At 39.1% G+C, this 14,508-nt stretch overlaps 1 protein-coding gene across 2 annotated transcripts in view; it reads left to right on the plus strand.

Annotated features, from left to right (window-relative positions):
• The first annotated feature begins 4,367 nt into the window (after nt 1-4,367).
• The window catches only part of LOC132771093 (protein FRA10AC1), a 32,588-nt gene continuing 22,447 nt past the window's right edge, over nt 4,368-14,508 (plus strand). For both annotated transcript variants that reach the window (XM_067465734.1, XM_067465735.1), the window contains exons 1-4: nt 4,368-4,468; nt 9,332-9,408; nt 11,387-11,476; nt 11,564-11,609. In XM_067465734.1, coding sequence (XP_067321835.1) covers nt 4,451-4,468; nt 9,332-9,408; nt 11,387-11,476; nt 11,564-11,609 — 231 coding nt within the window. In that variant the 5' untranslated portion in view covers nt 4,368-4,450. The remainder of the gene's footprint in view (nt 4,469-9,331; nt 9,409-11,386; nt 11,477-11,563; nt 11,610-14,508) is intronic.

The raw sequence follows: 14,508 nt of genomic DNA on the forward strand, positions 1-14,508 counted from the left end.
TAGTAGCTATGTGCCTGTTACGACCTCACACTTTGAACTGGAGAAAAAACATGAGCCAATAGAGAAAAGAATCAAAGGACACAAGAAAGCCTAGATCTTTCCAACTCCACTGTCCAAGCCATGAAAAATTGAAAAAAGAAAACTGCTAGCCTATGTATTTGAAATAGCAATAGGACATTGTGAACGCCTGTGTATGTTTTGTTAGTATGCTTTAATACAACCGACAATTCTTTTATTGGATATGGCATAAACTAATCCAATTCATGAACAAAGCAAATTCTATTCTGTCATTTTATGACAGCTAACACATTACAGATGGTGCTTCTAACATAATTTTCTCTGCCCAACTTTTTTCATTTTTTTTTTTTTGGTCTGGAGAAAGAGTTAGATGAAACTCAAAAACTATCTTTAGATTTTTAGTTATATGTTGTGTGTGTGTGTGTGTGTGTATTTAGTATACAGAGATACATTGCTTATACCTTATTTATACTAAGAGAACAACTAATGGTTATCTCTCATTTAAAAAAAAATCAAGATAGTTAAGAAAAAGTGTATTAAAAGTTTTACTAGGATTGGCAGACTATATAATAGTCGCCAGAATTATTATAGTGATCACATTGGTTCTGCATAGAAGTTATGATGCTTATTACATGTCAGCAAATTACTGAATGTAACATCTGTTGTATAATTTGCTAAGTTTTAGTCTGTAATCCTAGGGATGTTTACATTTAGCAGATCTTGCTTGTAATAAAGACAAACAAACAATAAAAGGAGAGAAAATAACTTATGCCTCATTAAGGTCAGAGAAAAGGCATATTGGGAGAAAATAACCAAGTAAACAGTCAAACAAACAAAACACTAGGCAGTTTAAAATTCATTTCCAATCAAGTAAAATTCCACTACCTTTTCTTTACTGAAATCTAAACTCCAATAGGCAGATGCCAATAGGTGTTCAGGCTTTATTTATTTCTCAGTATAATCTTATACACTTCTACTTAGTAAGAGTACCATCAATCCAGCAAAATTTATTTTCCGTAAATTGAAATAGGCTTGCTGCTTTACTTGTCATTGCAAGATGCTAAAATGTGCCATTGAATGCATGTATTGTTGTTGCTGTTGTTGTTATTATTATTATTATTTACAGTATTTATATACCACCCTTCTCCCCCTGCAGGCGACTCAGGGTGGATTACAATGCACATAAACGTGATAAACATTCAATGCCATTTAGACATACCACATATATAGACAGACACAGAGGCAATTTAACATTCCAGCTTTTCCGGCTTCATGAGTGTATGCTCTATTTCAGCCACAGGGGGAGCTCTGCTTCATTGTCCACTTGTGACAATGAGTCCTTTGATGGAGTACTTCCTCATTCTTCTGCACGCTGCTGGAAGGTTTTATGGGATTGTAAATTAGTTACAAGCTGCTTGTATCGTTGTTCAGTTATTCATTGGGAAAATTGATAGAGATCTACTCACGTTTAATTAGTCCCGCACAGGAAGAATAAAACTCACACTTTTCAAGGAATTGATCTGTTTGTTTTGCTGCTACTAGCAGAGAAGGTAATTTCTTCACTGAAGCTAGTTAAATCCCTATGGAAGTAATTTTCTTTTGCTGGCAAGAGGTTGGCACATTTTGGAACTGTCTCACTGCCTGAAAGAGTTTATTGCTGTGGTGTAGTGGTGAAAAGTTTTGACAGAGAAACTGATTAATAACTTCAATATTGTTGCTTTTTTTTAAAGAAAAAAAACCTTAAGCTTTGCTAGCACTGTAAACTCAAACCTATCACAATTATAAATGGCTAATCTGATCAAAATGTCTTTAAACTAAAGCTTTGAGCAGTTGGGAATGATAGCACAAACATCTGTCCAAAAGTAAGCTCTAAAATGAATTATATAGGAAAAGCTGAAGAAGATGGAAGCCACAGTAAAAATATTGTATAATAAAAGATGTGAAGAATTAAGGCCTTAGATGTCGGTATGGTTGCCAGCATTTTTAAGAAATCTGGGAGAATGGATGAGATGCCAGAGAACTGGAGACAAACAAACATTGCCAGGAAGGATCAGGACACATGTTGACCCTTTGTCTCACAAGAGCACATGACATTCCTTTGTTTAAGGACCCCTTTCCCAGATTCCTTTGTGCTCCCTCATCTCGCCTCCATCTCTCCTGATTGGCTGTCGCCACCAAGTGGCAGAGGTCTCCCCATTGGTTCCTACGGACCACTGGAGCCCATCGCCCAATCATGGCAGGGAACAACAGGGAAGCCGGGGCGGGGAGTTTGAACTCTACAACTTTGAATTTGCTATAAATATGACTGTATTGGTGTATTCCCCTCATGCTCTGCTGGCGAATGATTGCAGCTTTGCATCCGTTTCAGCTGAATCGCAATAAACTTCGATGGCCTTTCTTCAACTGGTGAGACTTTTCATTGGGAAATCAGGGAAAAATATGGGATGCTTCTCTGTCTCGCCAGGGAAAAAAGAACTCTTTGAGGAGTCTAATTGGTCTCAGCCTCCTGACAAACACCCCTAAATTTTAGCTCTATAACAAGGGGAAGTCATTTTCACACATGTGCTGTAGCGTCTTTTTGCTTTTTTGGCTTTTGAAGTCCCTTCCATTGTGTTTTTCAGTGTTTTTATGAATGATGGTCACTCGTTGGCCTGATAGGTATATTGTGTCCAAATTTGGTGTCAATTTGTCCAGTGGTTCTTGAGTTGTTAATCCCAAAAACTAACATTACATTTTTATTTATATAGATGTTTTTTATGATAGAACAAATTAGAAAATGACATTTATAACCCAGGAACAAAAGTTGTTACATAGGGCCCTTCCAGACATGCCAGCATCTGATCCCACATTTTCTGTTTATCCCAAATTGTCTGACAGTGCGGATTCATATAATCCGGTTTAATGTAGAAAACCTGGGATCAGATCCTGGGGAACTGGGTTATCTGAGTCCACACTGCCATATATTCCAGGTCAAAGGTGATTTTATTTATTTATTTATCATGTCAGGAGCAACCAGACAGTTGTATTATCAAAGGTGATAATATGGACTTTATTCAGCTGTGTGGAAGGGACCTTATTTATTTATTTATTCTCAAGGGGCCATAGAGAAGGACACTGATTCAAAGAGCAGTTTGTTGTTGTTCATTCGTTCAGTCGTCTCCAACTCTTCGTGACCTCATGGACCATCCCACGCCAGAGATCCCTGTCGGCCGTCACTACCCCCAGCTCCTTCAAGGTCAGTCCAGTCACTTCAAGGATGCCATCCATCCATCTTTCCCTTGGTTGGCCCCTCTTCCTTTTACCTTCTACTTTCCCCAGCATAATTGTCTTCTCCAGGCTTTGCTGTCTCCTCATGATGTGGCCAAAGTACTTCACCTTTGTCTCTAGTATCTTTCCCTCCAGTGAGCAGCCGGGCTTTATTTCCTGGAGGATGGACTGGTTGGATCTTCTCGCAGTCCAAGGCACTCTCAGAACTTTCCCCCAGCACCACAGCTCAAAAGCATCTATCTTCCTTCGCTCAGCCTTCCCTAAGGTCCAGCTCTCACATCCGTAGGTTACTACAGGGAATACCATGGCTTTGTTGCCAGTGTGATGTCTCTACTCTTTACTATTTTATTGAGACTGGACATTGCTCTCCTCCCAAGAAGTAAGTGTCTCCTGATTTCCTGGCCACAGTCTGCACCTGCAGTAATCTTTGCGCCTAGAAATACAAAGTCTGTCACAGCCTCCACATTTTCTCCCTCTATTTTCCAGTTGTCAGTCATTCTTGTTGCCATAGTCTTGGTTTTTTTGACGTTTAGCTGCAACCCAGCTTTTGCGCTTTCTTCTTTCACCTTGATTAGAAGGCTCCTCAGCTCCTCCTCGCTTTCGGCCATCAGAGTGGTGTCATCTGCATATCTGAGGTTGTTAATGTTTCTTCCAGCAATTTTCACCCCAGCTTTGCATTCATCAAGCCCTGCACATCCTCGCATGATGTGTTCTGCATACAAGTTAAAAAGGTTGGGTGAGAGTATGCAGCCTTGCCGTACGCCTTTCCCAATCTTGAACCAGTCTGTTGTTCCGTGGTCAGTTCTTACTGTTGCTACTTGGTCCTTGTACAGATTCCTCAGGAGAGAGACAAGGTGGCTTCAAAGAGCAGTAGAAGCAAACTATTAATGCTTTTTATCCTCCTTCGGGGTAAAATGTTCTTCTATTTTACTGCTTTTCAAAGAAGGAAAAGATGCTGTTTGTGCGGATTCTTCAAAGATTCCAAAAGTCGCTCAACTCAAGAGAAGGAAAGGCGAGCCTTGCCTTACCGGAACCTTCGGATCGCAGCTGGAGTTTCCGACCGGGCCCTTTATGGCGAGGGGCGCGGTGGAGCCCAGGCCAAAACAGTCCGGGTTTTCCTCCCCAACACAGAGCGGGAACACTTCATCGCAGAGAAGGGCCCGAAATGAAACTCTCCAGCTCTGTAAGTAACTCAGGGCGGAGGGGAAAGGGCGCGAGGAGCCAGGCTAGGGCTGTTTCTTCTGAAGGAGAAGGATTGGGATAGGAATCAGAAAAAGGGGGTTGTTTCTTGAGACCCCTTCCACAAAACTGTGTAAAATCCTCATTGAACTGGATTCTGTGGCAGTGTGGACTCAGATAAGCTAGTTCAGAGCAATATTATGGATGATCTTCTTTGATATTCTGAGTTATATGACTGTGTGGAAGGGCCCTTGTTTATCTAGTGAAATAAAATGGGCCCAAAACATAGAAAGGTGGAATTCAGTCATACCTGTCACTCACTCTCCTCTTCCTCTGTCTAGTAAAGGTAAAGGTTTTCCCCTGACATGAAGTCCAGTTGTGTCCAACTCTGGGGTGTGGTGCTCATCTCCATTTCTAAGCCAAAGAGCCGGCATAGTCCGTAGACACCGCTAAGGTCATGCTGCCGGCATGACTGCATGGAGCGGCATTACCTTCTCACTGGAGCAGTACCTATTGATCTACTCACATTTGCATATTTTCAAACTGCTAGGTTGACAGAAGCTGGGCCTAACAGCGGGAGCTCACCCCTCTCCCCGGATTCGAATCTGTGTCCTTTCGGTCAACAAGCTAAGGGCTTTAACCCACTGCGCCACCAGGGACTCCATATGCTTCTGTCTAGCTGGAGCTTTTTAGCAGCATTGGCATTGGGAGATGAAGGAGGGCTGGAGAAGTTTGGAACAGAATGAAGCTTCAACTGAGAACAGCCCCTTCCACACAGCCATATAACCCAGAATATCAAGGCAGACAATCCACAGTATCTGCTTTGAACAGGGTTATCTGAGTCCACACTGGCATATAATCCAGTTCAATGTGGATTTTATACAGCTGTTTGGAAGGGATCTGAGAAACCCCCCTTCTACGCTACCATATAAAATCCAGATTATCTGCTTTCAACAGGATTATAGACTCAGGTCCCTACTACACAGCCAAATAATCCAGAATATCAAGGCAGATCATCCACAATATCTGTTTTTAACTGCGTTATCTGAGTCCACACTGCCATATAACCCAGTTCAATGTGGATTTTATACAGCTCTTTGGAAGGGATCTAAGAAAGCTCACTTCTACACGACCATATAAAATCCAGATTATCTGCTTTTACCTGGATTATATGGCAGTGTAGACTCAGAAAAGTTGTCTTACCAGCTTGCCCCGCATGTTTTAAAAAATTAATAGATCTGTTAGTTTAGCCACAAACATGGAAATCATAAGAAGAGTTGAGACTAGTGAACGAACTGTATCCTTGGAAGCAGCCTTTAAGGACCCTTCTACATTGTCATATAATCTAGATTATCAAAGCAGATAATCTGGATTTTATATGGCAGTGTAGAAGGGGTTTAAGTGGTCTCTGTAGAGCACCAAATGTTTTGGGTTATTTATTAAAAAGTTTTTTTTTAACTTTATTGCGTTAATTTCTCACATACTTAGCTATTTTGGATTGCTGGAATGTTTGGAACACTCTTGCTCTTTGTGGTGTAGGGACCTATCCCCAATAGTTTCCATGTTATTTCTGTTTCCAGTACCAACTTTCATGTTAAAGAAGTCATGCCCGGGACCATATCAATTTATTAACAGAAGCATACCTCTAATCGCTGTAATGCCATTTGATTATGTGATATTTATGTTTGCAGATTTGTCTTTCTTGCTTCTAAAATCGTAGTGTGTAAACTTTGCATGCCTGATACTTAAGTCCATTTTACAAATCATAATATTCCAGAAATAATCTCATCGCTAGCACTAGGAATTGTATGGTGTGATAGGCAGAGTATTGCATAGGGTTCAAATGAAGCTCACTGGTCAGTAGTTATTTTTCATTGTAGTCTTCACTAAAATCTACATGTAAAATGTATCTGTGCCGAAATATCATGAGTATGACTCTTTGCGATTCTTGGAGCAAGAACAGAATTCATACATATTAAAATTAATCAATTTGACTTAAAAATAGTTCTCTTTCACTTTGTATTCTATCTTAAGAACATTACCACCTTCACAAAAAGGGATTTTTAGTGTTATATAATGGTTCATGTGTGAACAAAGCTGACTGAACCTAGGTAGAGGAATGGGTCTGCAACATCCTTGACTCTTTGGATGCAGAACTTATAGATGGTGTGAAGAGAACTTTTAAAAGTTGTTCAACTGAATACACTCATGTACCAATGCAAAAGGGAAACCCATCTTTTTTGAATTTCCTGGATATACCTCAACCTTAAATCTCATCTTGTAAATGCCTGAAGGGAAGCCTCATTGTCCAGGACCTAAATGCAATCCAGGCTCCTACAGCAAAACTAAGGAACTATTTGGCTCTCCCAGGATGGTTTAATTCCAATCCCATTAGCTTGGTAAATGGTTACCCTAAATACTTACGTGTAAGTCTAAACATTGTAGTTGAAAAATCAACTCCCAAAACCTGGATCGACTTATTCACAGAACAATGTGAGTACTGTACTTTAACTGTAATAGAAAAAGGAGCCACCCCCTTCTGTAAAGGCAAGAGCTTTCAGGTCTTGTTTCAGAAAAAACCTAATAAAAGTATTAGCCCCTTCTACCCTCTCCTCTGTTGTCTAACTTCTGGCCTCTTTGAATATCTGGATGGGTAAATGGTGGCAGTGGCCAGGGGCAGCGGGGTGCTTGTCTTTCTGCACAGATTTTATCCATGGGTCATATCAAACTGCATAATTTTAGCTCAAAACCAGCCCTCAACTCATACATGAGTATATACAATAAGTCTGATGAGAGTAGTAATTTATCCAAATATGGAGGGCAAAGTGTCTCCACTCGTACCTACGTTTTGCCCACCCATGTGCAAGCAAATCACATCACTGTGATTAAGCTATAGCCTTCCTTTATAAGATGTGACAGGGCTCAGCTTTCAGATTTAAAAATGACTTGTGATCATGTTTCTACTCCCCTTTAATCTTATCCTGGTTTTGTTACAAAGTGTGCATTATGTTTGTCTTAAATTACTGCTGAAAAAGCATGTAATCACTTTAGAGAACCTATGTAAATTGCAGTTTTCATCAGCAGCTCTAGGAGAAAAGTACAAAGAAACGAGGTGCTCTTCTGAGAGGTTGGACAGTATTCTGGGTAGAAAGATGCTCCTTTAAGAGATTGAATCTAGTCCCAGATTGTTGAAAAATAGGAAGGGCTGTGTGTTTCCATCATAAGGAGGCTTATTATTCTTGTGGTCTATATATCTTTTTTCATATGGAATAATAATAACAACACTGTTATTGTTCACAAGTGTTTTATAACCAGAAGCCTGCATTGAAAGTTGAAGGAAAAAACATACTGTTCACCACCATTTCATCTTCCTATGTTATTTTCTGGATTGGATATGTAGCTTACATATTAGACTATGGTTGTATCTATGCTGCCATATAATATAGTTTGAATAGCATTATATGGTCAGTGTAGATCCATATAATGCAGTTGGTGCAGGTCAACAAGCATTATGTGACACACTCCAGCATATGATATGTAGTTGAGGAAAAGATTTATTCAGTTTTGATGAACAGACTCTGAGTGGAGGCCAGAGTACATGTTAAGAAAAAAATATTCAGGAAAGTTTTAAAAAAAGAAGTTATGTTGCTTAATAACATCCACATTTTTGTACCAGAGTGCCACTTTCCTTGTGAACATAAAAGTATGACACATTTTATTACATATTGTGGTTCTAGTAAGAGAAGGAAGAATGTGCTGCAATGGAACTGTGGGCCCTTCCAGACAGGCCCTATATCCCAGGATCTGATCCCAGGTTTTCTGTTTATCCCAGATTTTCTGGCAGTGGGGATTCATATAATCCATTGTATTATACAGACCATATAATGCAGTTTCAAACAACATTAAAGCAGAAAACCTGGAATCAGATCCTGGGATATAGGGCCTGTCTGGAAGGGCCCTGTGTTTGCCTGTGTAAAAGAAGAAATGGAAATAGATAGTGTATAGCAGTGTTAGAATAAGAAAACAATTTGGAGTTTTTCAGTCTGTCTGGATGTGCCCCTAAATGGGTTAAAATTAGAATATCATTATTATACTTGGAGGCTTTCATTGAACAGGTATGACCTGGACAAGGCACATTAATTCATTGAAAGAACATTGATAGGATGAAGAAATCAGTGATGGACTGTGTGATAAAATGTTTCTCAATCAAATGAATATATCTACAGAGAAAAAGTATCCAGGACAATAATATCTGTTCGTTACTACAGGATTTTCCACTGATAAAAAAAATGATTTTTGTGTGATGTGTCTTTGCAACCTCTTGTGAGTGACAGGCAAACATGCAAAAGGGTACTATCACTGTTAGCACTCTCATGTTTCTTCTTACGCTCAGCTGTCCTGGGAATTTATTGGAAAAGACAGAAGGAGATAAAGTAGCCCTCTGTCTGTTCTCTATAAGGAAGAAGGATGTGGAAAGAGGCATGCCTATTAGTACTGTACACCATTTCAGTGTTTTTCACCAATATTTTCTCACTGAAGAACACTGGATTAATTGGTGGATATGATCCCGTATATCCTCCCACCCCCAGTATTGTGATTATTGGTTGATCATTGCATCTCCTCCTTTATGGGAAGCCACAGAATTCTGCACAGCACACTCCCAACATTTGTGCGTGAAGCCATTACACACAATTCTCTGTAGTTTAACTCTGCTGACAAAACATATTTTTCATTTCTTAAATGTTGTATTAGATGAGGACTTGGGAAAGTAGATTGAGTGGGGAACTGTGAGAGTGAGCTTTAAAAGCGTTATTTTTTAATGCTCAAATGTATCAGATTCTACATACACTTCATCATTTTTTTCCAGATCCTTGGACATGGTGGCTATGACTCTGATTTCAGTGATGAAGAAACAGGAGAGAAAGCCAACAAACAGAAAAATAGGTAAACACATTGCATAAGCAAGATCATAAAGTTTGTCTCATGTGTGCTTCTATTCTCCCTTTGCCTTGTCAAGATTGCTGTCTCCCAAGGAGTTGAGGGAGAGTGAAAGAAAGAAAAAGGGAGCTGCCGTTCATCTAGTGGCTGCATGCCATCTCATTTCTTGCTGTTCTGTGTTCCATCTCTCCAAGAAGTGTATAGAGTATTGGCTGGCCTCTCTGCTTGACTCCTCTTCTGGCACAGGATTCATCAAGAGTAGCCAAGGCCAGGTGGAAGCTGGCTGTGTTGTTGGATGAAGACACTTGCTAGAAGGAAATAATATGCTGACATTATTAGATAGTTACTTCTAACTGACTTTGCTTTCTGCAGTTAAATATGCCCACCTATCCACATTTGTTTTTTTTTAAATAAATATTTTTATTGAAGAAGTAAAATTGTCATTTATGACAATGTTTAAAAATGGGGGGAAAGGGTAGGTATACTACGCATCTAAGAAGTCTAATAATAATAATAATAATAATAATAATAATAATAATCTTTATTTATACCCCGCTACCATCTCCCCAAGGGACTCGGTGCGGCTTACATGAGGCCAAGCCCACAGCACATCAGTAAACAAAGGCAATAACAAAAACAATCAATACAAAACAATTAATATAAATCACATAAACAAACAATAAACAATAACAGTAACACACAAGCATTTAAAAATCTATGGCTGGGCCAAATGTAATAATTTAAACTTTAAAAAATAATGCTGGGCATGAACAAGGTAGGTTATAACTGGGATAGGGTTTTTTAAAGAGAGATGAGGGAACGCAGTCAGTCCTAAATCAGTGGTAAAGTGCATTTTGATGGCATATTGCTGAGAAAAGAAAAGAAGAAAAAATGTGGGACAAAATTGGTGGGGTTAAAAAGAATGGGTGGGTGGAGAGAAGAAAGAAAAATGATTTCCAATCTTCTCCACAGGTGTTTTCATTGTCTTTTTCCCAGATCATTATATTTTTCCGCTCTTCTCTCTCTGTGCCACTCTTCTCTGGGGAACAAATTTTTGTCCTAATAATTAATCCTTTCTGTCCATTTCATTTTTTTCTTGTTTCATAAATTCCATCAATACTGCCCAATCTGTTGCATTTTTTAAACACTATGTTACACAATTTTTGTACCTGGGTTATAAATGTCATTTCCTAATTGGTTCTGTCATAAAAACATGGAAAAAGTTTATTAAACTGCAGCATATGTTGCTATAGATTTTCCATGAATATCTCATTGAGTCTCAACTTATTCAACATAGTTCGTGGTAGCCACAGAAACCAAGTTTCTGGAGTATGACAACTACTTTCAAAGCAATTTATTTTAATTTATAAGCTACCTTGAATCCCAGTTTAAAGACAGGGTATAAATAAAGCTAGACATTGTCATATAGAGAGCGGGGAGAGATAAAAGATGAGATAGTAAACATTACAATTTTATTAAAAATATCTCATACAGAATTTTATTGAATATACACTTGTTATAGTGCTCAGCACGATCTCTGTGCAAGGAAGTCTAATATGAACATAACTACTTAGCAAAATTCAAGTGAATCGCATTGATTACTTTATTCATTGGAATATCTGTTTCTATGGTTTCTGCACTCTCTGTCATTCAGAGCCGCTGATTTTCAAAGCATGGTTAATGAGCAAATAGATTACATTTGATTCCCAGTAATATCCTTTAGCCAAATGGTTGTGATACAAATTGTGTCTAGTGTACTGAATCAAAGAACCCCCTGTAAATGTGAAACATCAGGCCCCAATTTGATCAATAAGGTGTTTAGTTAATCTCCCAGCCGCTTTGGAAAAGGAAGCAGCAATATGTGATGGCTGATATATACTTTTAAAATGTTCAAGGGACATTTCGAGTATTTCTAATAATTTACAAAATATGATTTTGTATTTTTAAATTTATTATTATTATCTCTTTCATTGTAAACGTCAAGGGATGAAGATGCATTACTCAAAAAACCCTTCCAGAAGGAAAAGCAGAGCCAGGTGGCTCACAGACAAGTGGCGACAGATGAATGGGACAGGTACTTTGTTGCATTTGAGCATTTTTTTCAGAGCAGAATTAAACACATGGTATGTAGTCTGGACTAATGTTTTCTTTTTTTCTCTAGGGAAGAAGCAAGAAATCAAAGATTTCATTTCATAGCAATGGATGCTGTATCCTTTAAATATAAATTGAGTAATTTGTAAAATATAAGCCCTCCAGTTTATTTTGATCTTGGGATTTTTTTTTTGCCAAAAAACACTATTTTATTGGGAAGATTTATTTACTTGATATATAAAAACCAAAGTATGTATGTATGTTTGTTGGTTTGCCTGTTTGTTCTACAAAGGCTCTTATATGGCAACCACAAGAGGGTAGTGTAGAGAAAAAGAAAGGATGGACTAGTAGACAAAAAGGGTACACCATGAGGCCTACAACACAGCCTTGAATACCACAGCAATTTAATAAAGATTTATGTTTTGGAAGATGTGTTTGTGTGCATGCGCCTTGCTTTGAGCCTGAGAGACTGTGACTTCCAAGAAAAAGCCAGACGAAGGAAAACAAACAAAAGGGGGAAAGATATGGGGATGGGAGGGAATGGAGGAAGGAGGGAAAGAAAGAAGAAGGAAGGAATAATAAATAAAAAAATTATAAACTTTATTTATATTCCACCCTATCTCCCCAAAGGGCAGATTCCAAACATAAAAGCCAAACATTCAATGCCTGAATATAATAATACACCCATAATAATGAAAATTCACAATTCAATATATAAAAGCAAATTATAACAACTAAAATTAAATGAAAAATGCAACCTATTATATCAGACATGAAACAAAACAACAAACTGAAGCAGCAATTGCCCAATTCCTTGGGGCAAATAAGATTGATCATTGCTCAAGATATCTATTGAGCTGGTAGGGTGAACAGAGCACAGATACAGATGGCAGCTATTAATCAGAGGTATAATGGTAGTATTACCATCTATTCCTCCTCCTCCTCGTAAGCCAGTGAGCAAAGGTACATCTTCAGCTGTTTCTTGAAAGCGGAAAGGCAGGGAGCCATCTTGAATTTCTTAGGAGGAGAATTCCAGAGGTTGGGGGGGGGTGGTGGTGACAGAGAAGGCCCTTTCTCTCGCTCCCACCAGTCGCGCTTGGGACGGGTGGGATTGAGAGCAGGGCTTCCTCCGATGACCACAGTGTCCGAGTTGGTCTGTACTAGGAGATGTGGTTTGTCAAATAGTGTGGACCCGAGCCGTTTAGGGCTTTAAAGGTTACAACCAGCACTTTGTATTTAGCCCAGAAGCAGGCCAGCAGCCAGTGGAGCATGAGAGTGGTTCTCTCCCTGAACGGTGCTTCAGTTAGTAACCTGGCTGTCAATCTCTGGACCAGTTGAAGCTTCCAACTATCTTCAAAGGCAGCCCCACATGGAATGAATTGGAGTAGTCCAAACAGGATGTGACTAAGACATGGAGTACCATGGCCAGATCTGACATGTCAAGGTATGGGTGCAGCTGGCACACAAGTTTTAAATGTGCAAAGGAGCTCCTGGCTACCGCCAACACCTGAGGTTCCACGGTTAGTGATGAATCCAGGATCACCCCTAGACTGTGAACCTGTGAAGCTTAATCCCATCCAACAGACCCATCCAGTCCGTTGCTGATGACAGGCACTGGTTTAGGACCATTAGGTGGAAAGGAGTAATAAGGAGGGGAAGGGAAAAGGGAGTGAATGTACCCAGGCAAATGCTAGATGAATGAAATCATTTATGCTAATCAAGGTTTTAGGGGGAGAAAGAATGTCGACCTGTCTTGGGGGATGTCTGGTTGCTTGCTGTGGTGCAGCCACCTGGAGTGAATCAGGTTTCCAGAGACTATTATAAATGTTGGCTGTATTGGTTTAAAAGTAGGTAAAGCCCTCTATCAGTTTGATTCCCAAAACTTGCATTTACCCAAAATAGGTAGGAACTGTGATATCCAAAAAGTAACATGTGAGGCTGGCTGGCAATGGATTAGTGCAGGGGTCCTCAAAATTTTTAAACAGAGGGCCAGATCACGGCCCTTCAAACTGTTGGAGGGCCGGATTATAATTTGAAAAAAGCAAGAATGAATTCCCATGCATGCTGCACATATCTTATTTGTAGTGCAAAAAATACTTTAAAACAATACAATAATTAAAATGAAGAACAATTTTTAGAAATATAAACTTATTAGTATTTCAATGGGAAGTGTGGGCCTGTTTTTGGCTGATGAGATAAAATTGTTATTGTTTTGTGCTTTCAAGTCGTTTCAGACTTAGGTTGACCCTGAGCGAGGGTCGGGTAAATGACCTTGGAGGGCCGTATCTGGCCTTAGTTTGAGGACCCCTGGATTAGTGGTTTGACTTCAGTGAGACAGTTTAATCTTAGTTTCCTTCTTCCTTACTCCTAGTGTTCTTTTCCAGTCTCACAAACCCAAACATGATAATAAAAGTGGGTGGGTGGGATTCCTTTCATCTGTCATTCCAAATGAAGCACAGACATCTGTGAAATACCGTGAAACCAGATTAGTCTTAATATTTTTTCATGTAAATTGTTTCTGGGAAATTGTTTCCAAGCACAGGCAGCAGAGAGAGAGAAGAGAAGAGCGAGATGGGGGCTTATTTATATTTAAAGCTGTTCCAAGTGTTAGGTTTATGAATTTAAATCACTATGATTTTGCTCTGTTTTCTTTTTAGATGTATTCTCAGAATACCTAGACTTTGCATATGGTTTCAGTTTTGCTTGATATTTTGTTTACAAAATATGTTTTGAATTATGTTTCATAATGCAGAGGCGGGAGTGACAGCTTTCCAGATAGCTGGTTCTTTTTTGGAGAGAATAAGAAGGGACCTTTACATAGCTAGTTGTTCAAGTGAAGTTAAATTATCAGTAAGTTTTGTGTGCGTAGGAAGGCTTCCAAAGATAAGCTGTTCTAGCATGTTAGTGACATCCACTGGGAAGTTGCCAAAGGCGAGTTTGGATTCGAAAGGGATTAATAAGATGTAAGTGACATCTGTAATTGGGGTTGCAATATTATTTATTCACTATATTTAT

Source organism: Anolis sagrei, chromosome 3 (genome assembly GCF_037176765.1).
Source record: "Anolis sagrei isolate rAnoSag1 chromosome 3, rAnoSag1.mat, whole genome shotgun sequence".
Taxonomy (NCBI): domain Eukaryota; kingdom Metazoa; phylum Chordata; class Lepidosauria; order Squamata; family Dactyloidae; genus Anolis; species Anolis sagrei.